Raw genomic sequence first — 10,959 nt, forward strand, 5'->3', positions numbered from 1 at the left:
TGGTGGTTGTGGAGAAGATAAAAAGGAGAAGATAGTCTCACATCAACTAGGAGTATCAACGGGCTATGGAGATTCCCATCAATAGATATCAATGTGAGTGAGTAGGGATTGCCATGCAATGGATGCACTAGAGCTATAAGTATATGAAAGCTCAACAAAATAAACTAAGTGGGTGTGCATCCAACTTGCTTGCTCATGAAGATCTAGGGCATTTTGAGGAAGCCCATCATTGGAATATACAAGCCAAGTTCTATAATGAAAAATTCCCACTAGTATATGAAAGTGATATCATAGGAGACTCTTTATCATGAAGATCATGGTGCTACTTTGAAGCACAAGTGTGGTAAAAGGATAGTAACATTGTCCCTTCTCTCTTTTTCTCTCATTCATTTTTTTATTTGGGCCTTTTTTTATGGCCTCTTTTTTTTCGTCCGGAGTCTCATCCCGACTTGTGGGGTAATCATAGTCTCCATCATACTTTCCTCACTTGGGACAATGTTCTAAAAATGATGATCATCACACTTTTATTTACTTACAACTCAATACTTAGAACAAAATATGACTCTATGTGAATGCCTCCGGCGGTGTACCGGGATATGCAATGAATCAAGAGTGACATGTATGAAAGAATTATGAATGGTGGCTTTGCCACAAATACAATGTCAACTACATGATCATGCGAAGCAATATGACAATGATGGAGCGCGTCATAGTAGACGGAACGGTGGTAAGTTGCATGGCAATATATCTCGGAATGGCTATGGAAATGTCATAATAGGTACGTATGGTGGCTGTTTTGAGGAAGGTATATGGTGGGTATATGATACCGGCGAAAAGTGCACGGTATTAGAGAGGCTAGAAATGGTGGAAGGAAGAAAAGTGCGTATAATCCATGGACTCAACATTAGTCATAAAGAACTCATATACTTATTGCAAAAATCTACAAGTTATCAAAGCAAAGTATTACGCGCATGCTCCTAGGGGGATAGATTGGTAGGAAAATACCATCGCTCGTCCCCGACCGCCACTCATAAGGAAGACAATCAATGAATAAATCATGCTCCGACTTCATCACATAATGGTTCACCATACGTGCATGCTACGGGAATCACAAACTTCAACACAAGTATTTATCAAATTCACAACTACTCAACTAGAGCATAACTTTAATATCACTACCTCCATGTCTCAAAACAATCATCAAGCATCAAACTTCTCTTAGTATTCAAAACACTCATAAGGAAGTTTTTACTAATCTTGAATACCTAGCATATTAGGATTATTTAAGCAAATTACCATGCTATTTAAGACTCTCAAAATAATCTAAGTGAAGCATGAGAGATCAATAGTTTCTATAAAACAAATCCACCACCGTGCTCTAAAAGATATAAGTGAAGTACTAGAGCAAAAACTATATAACTCAAAAGATATAAGTGAAGCACATAGAGTATTCTAATAATTTCCAAATCATGTGTGTCTCTCTCAAAAGGTGTGTACAGCAAGGATGAATGTGGTAAACTAAAAAGCAAAGACTCAAATCATACAAGACGCTCCAAGCAAAACACATATCATGTGGTGAATAAAAATATAGCTCCAAGTAAAGTTACCGATGGAAGTAGACGAAAGAGGGGATGCCTTCCGGGGCATCCCCAAGCTTTGGCTTTTGGTGTCCTTAGATTATCTTGGGGTGCCATGGGCATCCCCAAGCTTAGGCTCTTGCCACTCCTTGTTCCATAATCCATCAAATCTTTCACCCAAAACTTGAAAACTTCACAACACAAAACTCAGCAGAAAATCTCGTGAGCTCCGTTAGCGAAAGAAAACAAAAGACCACTTCAAGGTACTGTAATGACCTCATTCTTTATTTATATTAGTGTTAAACCTACTGTATTACAACTTCTCTATGGATTATAAACTATTTTACTAGCCATAGATTCATCAAAATAAGCAAACAACACACGAAAAACAGAACCTGTCAAAAACAGAATAGTCTGTAGTAATCTGTAACTAACGCAAACTTCTGGAACTCCAAAAAATCAGACAAAATAGTAAGACATAGACAATTTGTTTATTGATCAAAAGCAATTGGAATCAATATTTTATCACATTCTGGTGATGTTTTACAATTATTTTCGTGAACAGAAAGTTTCTGGAATTTTCTGCAAGATCAAATAACTATCATCCAAGAAGATCCTATAGGTTTAACTTGGCACAAACACAAATTAAAACATAAAAACACATCTAACCAGAGGCTAGAACAAATATTTTTTCCTAAACAGAAGCAAAAAGCAAAAAACTAAAAATAAAATTGGGTTGCCTCTAGCTAGGCATAAAAGCAAGGATAGATCTAGGTATTGCCATCTTTGATAGGCAATCCATAAGTGGCTCTCATAATAGATTCATAAGGTAATTTTATTTTCTTCCTAGGGAAGTGTTCCATGCCTTTTTTCAATGGAAATTGGAATCTAATATTCCCTTCCTTCATATCAATAATTGCACCAATCGTTCTAAGGAAAGGTCTACCAAGAATAATAGGACATGACGGATTGCAATCTATATTAAGAACAATAAAATCTACGGGCACATAGTTCCTATTTGCAACAATAAGAACATCATTAATTCTTTTCATAGGTTTCTTAATAGTGGAATCCGCAAGGTGCAAGTTTAGAGAGCAATCATCAAAATCACGGAAACCTAGCAAATCGCACAAAGTCTTTGGAATCATGGAAACACTAGCATCCAAATCACACAAAGCATAGCATTCATGATCTTTAATTTGAATTTTAATAGTAGGTTCCCATTCATCATAGAGTTTTCTAGGGATAGAAACTTCCAACTCAAGTTTTTCTTCATAAGATTGCATCAAAGCATCAACGATATGTTTAGTAAAAGCTTTATTTTGACTATAAGCTTGAGGCGAATTTAGCACGGATTGCAACAAGGAAATACAATCTATCAAAGAGCAATTATCATAATTAAATTCCTTGAAATCCAAAATAGTGGGTTCATTAATATCTAATGTTTTGATCTCTTCAACCCTACTTTTAGCATCAAGATCTAAAAACTCCGAATTTTTGGAACGCCTTCTAGGTAAAGGTGGGTCATATTCAGTCCCATCATTATCAAGATTCATATTGCAAAACAAAGATTTAATAGGGGACACATCAATAACTTTTAGATCTTCATCTTTATTTTCATAGAAATTTGAAGAACACGCTTTCACAAAGCACTCTTTCTTAGCACGCATCCTAGCGGTTCTTTCTTTGCACTCATTAATGGAAATTCTCATGGCTTTGAGAGACTCGTTGATATCATGCTTAGGAGGAATAGATCTAAGTTTTAAAGAATCAATATCAAGAGAAATTCTATCAACGTTCCTAGCCAATTCATCAACTTTAAGAAATTTTTCTTCAAGCAAAGCATTGAAATTCTTTTGTGAATTCATAAATTCCTTAACACTAGTATCAAATTCAGAAGGCATCTTATTAAAGTTTCCAAAAGAATTGTTGCAGGAATTACCATAATTATTAAAGGAATTACTAGGATAAGGCCTAGGATTAAAGTTTCCTCTATACGCGTTGTTACCAAAATTATTCCTACCAACAAAATTCACATCCATAGATCCATTATTATTCTCAATAAAAGTAGACAAAGGCATATCATTAGGATCAGAAGAAACACTCTTAGTAGCAAATAATTTCATAAGTTCATCCATCTTTCCACTCAAAACATTAATTTCTTCTATAGCATGCACTTTTTTATTAGTAGATCTTTCGGTGTGCCATTGAGAATAATTAACCATAATATTATCTAGGAGTTTAGTAGCTTCTCCTAAAGTGATTTTCATAAAAGTGCCTCCCGCGGCCGAATCTAAAAGATTTCTAGAAGCAAAATTTAATCCGACATAAATTTTTTGTATAATCATCCACAAATTCAAACCATGCGTAGGGCAATTACGTATCATTAATTTCATCCTCTCCCAAGCTTGTGCAACATGTTCATGATCAAGTTGCTTAAAATTCATAATATCGTTTCTAAGAGAGATAATCTTAGCGGGAGGAAAATACTTAGAGATAAAAGCATCTTTGCACTTATTCCAAGAATCAATACTATTTTTAGGCAAAGACGAAAACCAAGCTTTAACACAATCTCTAAGTGAAAAAGGAAATAGCTTCAATTTAACAATATCATTATCAACATCTTTCTTCTTTTGCATATCACACAAATCAATGAAGCTATTTATATGAGTAGTGACATCTTCACTAGGAAGGCCGGCGAATTGATCTTTCATGACAAGATTCAACGAAGCAGCATTGATTTCACAAGATTCAGTATCGGTAAGAGGAGCAATCGGAGTGCTAAGGAAATCATTATTGTTGGTATTGGTAAAGTCACATAATTTGGTATTATCTTGAGCCATCGTGACAGACAAGCAATCCAACACACGAGCAAACAAGAAGCAAGCGAAAAAGAGGCGAACGGAAAAGAGAGGGCGAATAAAACGGCAAGGGTTAAGTGGGGGAGAGGAAAGCGAGAGGCAAATGGCAAATAATGTAATGCGGGAAATAAGGGTTTGTGATGGGTACTTGGTATGTTGACTTTTGCGTAGACCTCCCCGGCAACGGTGCCAGAAATCCTTCTTGCTACCTCTTGAGCACTGCGTTGGTTTTCCCTTGAAGAGGAAATGGTGATGCAGCAAAGTAGTGTAAGTATTTCCCTCAGTTTTTGAGAATCAAGGTATCAATCCAGTAGGAGGCTACGCACGAGTCACCCGCACCTACACAAATAAATAAATCCTCGCAACCAACGCGATAAGGGATTGTCAATCCCTACACGGTCACTTACGCGAGTGAGATCTGATAGATATGATAGGATAATATTTTTGGTATTTTTATGATAAAGATGCAAAGTAAAGTAAACAAAATAAAAACGGCGCAAGAAATAGCTTGTTGTCGGGAGATTAATATGATGGAAAATAGACCCGGGGGCCATAGGTTTCACTAGTGGCTTCTCTCAAGAGCATAAGTATTTTACGGTGGGTGAACAAATTACTGTTGAGCAATTGACAGAATTGAGCATAGGTATGAGAATATCTAGGTATGATCATGTATATAGGCATCATGTCCGAGACAAGTAGACCGACTCCTGCCTGTATCTACTACTATTACTCCACACATCAACCGCTATCTAGCATGCATCTAGAGTATTAAATTTATAAGAACAGAGTAACGCCTTAAGCAAGATGACATGATGTAGAGGGATAAATTCATGCAATATGATAAAAACCCCATCTTGTTATCCTCGATGGCAACAATACAATACGTGCCTTGTTGCCCCTACTGTCACTGGGAAAGGACACCGCAAGATTGAACCCAAAGCTAAGCACTTCTCCCATTGCAAGAAAGATCAATCTAGTAGGACAAACCAAACTAATAATTCGAAGAGACTTGCAAAGATAACCAATCATACATAAAAGAATTTAGAAGATTCAAATATTGTTCATAGATAAACTTGATCATAAACCCACAATTCATCGGTCTCAACAAACACACCGCAAAAGAACATTACATTGAATAGATCTCCACAAGAGAGGGGGAGAACATTGTATTGAGATCCAAAAAGAGAGAAGAAGCCATCTAGCTAATAACTATGGACCCGAAGGTCTGAGGTAAACTACTCACACATCATCGGAGAGGCTATGGTGTTGATGTAGAAGCCCTCCGTGATCGATGCCCCCTCCGGCGGAGCTCCGGAACAGGCCCCAAGATGGGATCTCACGGGTACAGGAATCCACCGACGCACGAGTTACTCACGGGTACAGAAGGTTGCGGCGGTGCAATTAGGTTTTTGGCTCCGTATCTGGTAGTTTGGGGGTACGTAGGTATATATATAGGAGGAAGGAGTACGTCGGTGGAGCAACGTGGGGCCCATGAGGGTGGAGGGCGCGCCCAGGGGGGTAGGCGTGCCCCCTACCTCGTGGCTTCCTGGTAGCTTTCTTGACGTAGGGTCCAAGTCCTCTTGATTATGTTCGTTCCGAAAATCACGTTCCCGAGGGTTTTATTCCGTTTGGACTCCGTTTGATATTGTTTTTCTGCGAAACTCTGAAATAGGCAAAAAACAGCAATTCTGGGCCGGACCTCCGGTTAATAGGTTAGTCCCAAAAATAATATAAAAGTGTATAATAAAGCCCAATAATGTCCAAAACAGAAGATAATATAGCATGGAGCAATCAAAAATTATAGATACGTTAGAGACGTATCAAATCCCTTGCAGCGCAAAGCTAACACTGATTGGAAGTTGTCATCTTCTTGTGATATTGGATGTCCTTCGTCGGGATAGAGTGCTTAGCCAGCCTCCACAAAAAGTTTGAATCGTACCAGGCACTGTGACTTTCCACAAACTCTTCTATCCTCTCTTCTCCGCGCCCATGTGAGAGGGACTTGCATGTCCCTCGAGCCAGGTCGCACGTCGGCGTTTGGTGTGAGCGAGCATACGATAGGCTGATCTTATAGAGAACATACCGTTCTTTTCAAAGTTCCAGCCCAGAAATCCTCGCTATTTCTAGTACATAGAGGGATGCTCATAATTTGCCTCTGCATCCGTGTTCAAAAAAATTTGGTGCAGGAGACCCCAACAATGCTACACCTATGGACATTTTCTACAGAAGTTAACTTACGGGATGAGTTGTGAAGATGTGATTGGAAATCAAAAGAAGAGGGGACCACCACTGGAAATCGGGAGAGGAGAGAAGTTATGGGAAGATGAGTCCGTAGGTGTATCCTTTAGATAGTGTCCGTAAGTGTAGCATTTTTTAGGAGACCCCTCTTCCACGAAGCATTGCTATTATCAATCATCATCAACTGACGTATGTATGTATAGGGCGATCATTAGTAAGACGCACAATCGGTCAATCGGTTATAGAGAGACGCACAACCTGTCAAAAAAAAAAAGACGCACAATCGGTCACATTTTCTCATCTCTCAGTATCCAATTATCAAACCAAATACCCTTAAAAAAATTTATCAAACCAAATGTTAAAAAACCTCAAGGAAGACCGGAAGAAAAGAAATTTTGGGCCTGCTTTCATTTAGGCCCAGCCTTTGTAAGGATACGGTTCGTGAACCGACCCGAGAGAGGACAAAGGTCACGCCTCCTCATCCACGCGAAACCCTAGCGCCGAATCGCGATCCCCTTCCCCACGCCGTCACCACGATCCCGCCCCGTGTGACCGCCGATCTGCTGCCGATGACGCAGAAGAAGCGCCGCCGCCGCAGAAGGTCTCCTCGCGAAGGACCCTCCCGCCGTCGCCGCGGTGAAGAAGGCGCATCGTTGTCTGGATCCCTCGTCGAATCGGATAGCAGCAGCACGACATCCAGCGCGCCGCCGTCCGGATCCTTCGACAAGCCGGCCGGGCGGACTTCCAGCGCGCCGCCGTCCGGATCCTTGGACGAGCCGCCGGTCGCCTGGCCGGCCCGCCAGTCCAGGTACCATGAGATCCTCGCCTCGCGCCTCGCCGGATTGCAGTTACAAGCGGGCGTCGCCGTCGACAGCCCAAATCTTCCTTCCGATGAAATTGTCCAAGTCCTCGCTCGTTCTAATTTCTATGATGATGAGCTGCGGGCTGCTCTGGTAGAATATCAAGTCCATAAGTTCTTGAGCGAACCTCACGGACCAGATGTTGAAGATACATACTTTGGAGAGGAGTCGGGCGATGATATCACTGCGGAGGAATTCGTCAAGTACTCTGGACAGCTAAAGACTCGCAGACCTGCTGAAGTTGACACCAAGACTGGGCTGGATCAAGAGCAGTTGGACAGCCTCCTCGCCAAGTATAAACGTTATCGCTTCAAAGCTTACCTGGTTAGTCCCATATCACCACACCTATCTGTCGATCGCGATCAAGCATATACACCCTCGTATGTACCTTACTCATCTGTCCATTTGTGTAGTTGTTGTTAGGAAAGCCTGTCGACGAGCTAGAAGATGCTGCATTGGAATCCAAGTACCCTATGGAACTTGCCTTGGAGAATGACTTCTTCTATCCTTGCCATCATGATAGCGCCTTTGGCTGGTATTTCGACTCCGACCTCTGTTTACTTGCAAACTTGAGCGACTACCAGCGGCTAGTCCTTCCTAACTGTGTAAGTATATGTGTGTATTCGCAACTTTGAATTGAGTGATGCAGATACACTTAATCTGTGCTCATGCGGCCAGTAACCAATTTCTTATTCTCTTCTTACCTTTGAATGGGTGACCACAAATATTTCTCTGACAGCTTGGATAGTTAATGTATCATGACTGCAATTTCTCATTGTTTTTATAGCTTGGCTTTGTGTGAGTAACCTCTTTGTTCCAGGGGCCTGAGGTTCTTGCCGAAATGCAAAAATAAAATTATGAACGTCACATCTTCTGGAGATTAAACACAGCTTAAAATATGTGTGTTTGCAATAAATTATGGAAAATGTCATAAACTGTGTACGGTAGAAGAAAAAGACAAGAATTATAATTTCTTCCCTGAGAGTTTATTATACTGATGCATTTTTTGCACGGAGCAAGTCCTAAAAAAAATCACAAGCGGTCCACATGCAGAAAACTCCCAAATACGAGTACCATACTTTTTCTGTATGTGTAACCAGATTTTTGCCTGATATCCCTAGGCCCCATATATTTTACATTTTACAATACTGTTTTTTTTTTGGAATTTTGTGAAGTGCGAAAGTACTGTAACCAATGATAGTCACACACATATTAAGAGCATTCCATGCCCTTATGCCCAGCTTGTTATTCTCAGGACAGCTGTGATATGCTGCTTCCCTTCCTTTCTGGTGCAGGGTGGGAATGAGTATTATGAATATGACAGATGGAGTCAGTACAAAGCGTTTTATAACACCCCTGATGCTGATAGAGAGTATGTGCTGTACTGGGAAAAGATGGTCAAGGAAATGAAGGTATTCATGGTGCAATGATCAGCCAGTCCAAGTTTAAAACTTTGTTCAGTAAAAAAGAAATTGGACTAACAACCTTCTGTTCTTAACAGTGGCTTGAAAATCATGTGCTTAAAGGTTTTCTGGAGGTAGGCCTATATGACCTCTCAAAACCATGGAATGACAACTAATCTTGCATACGCATTGTAGCATCACTGATCACAATAACTTCTCTGTTCTACTATTTAGTGGGAGCCAATGCGCCGTAAAGGTTTGTACCAATCAATTAAGATTGCCAATGGGTTCACCAACATTCATTTGGGTCTAGCATATCATGGTTTCGAGGTACGATTCCTTTGTCGCTTGCTCATTTAGATGGTCAGCTCTAGTTATGATTATATCTAACAATCGCAATCTTTCGATTAAATTTAGGAGTATGTATTGAGGACTCGATTTTATCGTCTGTTTGTGGAAGGTCTTGACCGTGCCTTTCTTGAGATTTGGAAGAGGGTCAATGAGGGTCAGGTCAGCATTGTACATCAGAACTAACAACAGTTTATGATTATTGATCAGGTTTGTCAATGCTTTCTAACCCTGTATATGCTCGGTGTTGGTGTTTTCTTCTTTGTTGGACAACTTCTAGACGTCTTTCAGAGATGCTCTGCAGAAAGTTTACAATGAGAATCCGGTTCCATTGCGCCAACATACTTTGAAGGCTGAGCTGGAGTGGCCCGGCGGTTTTTTGCAACTGGAGCAACAAGTAGGTTTCTTTTTTGTTCATAGGAGTTCTGTACGTGTTTTCATTTGTTAATTCGTGTCTCTTACGGTGCAAATGCTTTAATCATCTTTCCTTGCAGTTCCGCAGGTGCACGGAAGGCATTAGTAAGGAAGTAAGTATATGTATAGTATGGTGTGGTCTAGCATCCATTGGAATGTGTTACTATATAGTACAATCATCGTCTGATGTCTCTCCTTCGTGTATGTATATATATAGTTTCCAGATCGAAGAGTCCAAGAGTTGATTGCACAGGAAATTAATTACAAGGTAGGCTGTATAGATATTGGAAGGCAAAAAATATTGCTTCCCCTTCAGTTTTTGTATGTGATAATAGCTCATTCTTTTCCAATTTCAGCGTGCGATGCCAAAGACGTATGCCGAGTACGCCAGGAAGAAGCTCCAAGTTGCAGAAGTCTTGGGAATCATCCCCAGCCCCAGGGCCGAGATACCAGCGTAGCCAGCTGTGTTCGTTTGTTGCTGGCGTGCGTGGTGATCTTTTGGCATTAATTAGATGCCCATGTACATGTGGGCTTAGATATATGGCGTACCCTTTTTGAGCAAATTGTTCATTGTGCCTCGAGATCTGCCACGATATCATTCGATGTGGTTCGTACTATGGAATTGTGTGATGTGATCTTTTATTGAAGAAAAAACTTTATGTGGCTGATGGTGCTAAAGAAGTAAACATCCCTAGTTATAGTCCAAATAACAACAATATGTGGCAAGATTTGTCTCCCGGCCGATTTCTCATTTGCCACCGCTCCGGTACTTTCCAAGACCAATGACCATCTCCATAGTCACCCTTTTAGGTCTCACTATCCTGGTAAGAGCTTCTACAGCCGGACTTTGCGAAACCGATCCGTGGTCCGTTGACACTGGCCGGGCACTCCCTAATCTGCACCTTCACACCTGGCACAAAATCATGCAGCCGGGCACTCCCTAATCTGCACCTTCACACCTGGCACAAAATCATGCAACGTAGTACGTAGATAACAAAACAATCAAAATCGACACCCTATATCCATATAAATTCTATGTAGATAACAAAACAATCAAAATCGGCACCCTATATCCATATAAATTCATGCAATGTAGTACGTAGATAACAAAACAAACAAAATTGACGAGAAACAGACATATAAACGCATCTCATGTCTGACATAAAATCATGCAATCATGCAACATAGTACGTAGATAACAAAACAATCAAAATCGACACCCTATATCCATATAAATTCTACGTAGATAACAAAACAA

General features: G+C 40.4%; 1 protein-coding gene across 1 annotated transcript; it reads left to right on the plus strand.

Moving 5' to 3' along the window:
* The first annotated feature begins 7,117 nt into the window (after positions 1-7,117).
* LOC123106438 (uncharacterized) lies at positions 7,118-10,366 on the plus strand. The gene is made up of 10 exons (XM_044528603.1): positions 7,118-7,860; positions 7,950-8,141; positions 8,832-8,948; positions 9,038-9,073; positions 9,174-9,269; positions 9,357-9,449; positions 9,568-9,684; positions 9,782-9,814; positions 9,919-9,969; positions 10,058-10,366. The coding sequence occupies exons 1-10, from the start codon at positions 7,246-7,248 to the stop codon at positions 10,157-10,159; spliced, it is 1,452 nt and encodes a 483-aa protein (XP_044384538.1). The 5' UTR covers positions 7,118-7,245; the 3' UTR covers positions 10,160-10,366.
* Positions 10,367-10,959: the final 593 nt, after the last annotated feature.

The sequence above is a fragment of the Triticum aestivum genome, chromosome 5A (genome assembly GCF_018294505.1).
Source record: "Triticum aestivum cultivar Chinese Spring chromosome 5A, IWGSC CS RefSeq v2.1, whole genome shotgun sequence".
NCBI lineage: Eukaryota > Viridiplantae > Streptophyta > Magnoliopsida > Poales > Poaceae > Triticum > Triticum aestivum.

Bases quoted from the DNA above. Each gene is read 5' to 3' on its own strand.
- LOC123106438 (XM_044528603.1), top strand. From the start codon at position 7,246: ATGACGCAGAAGAAGCGCCGCCGCCGCAGAAGGTCTCCTCGCGAAGGA. The intron at 8,949-9,037 runs GTATTCATGGTG...TGTTCTTAACAG, and splicing joins AGATGGTCAAGGAAATGAAG to TGGCTTGAAAATCATGTGCT. The intron at 9,074-9,173 runs GTAGGCCTATAT...TCTACTATTTAG, and splicing joins TGCTTAAAGGTTTTCTGGAG to TGGGAGCCAATGCGCCGTAA.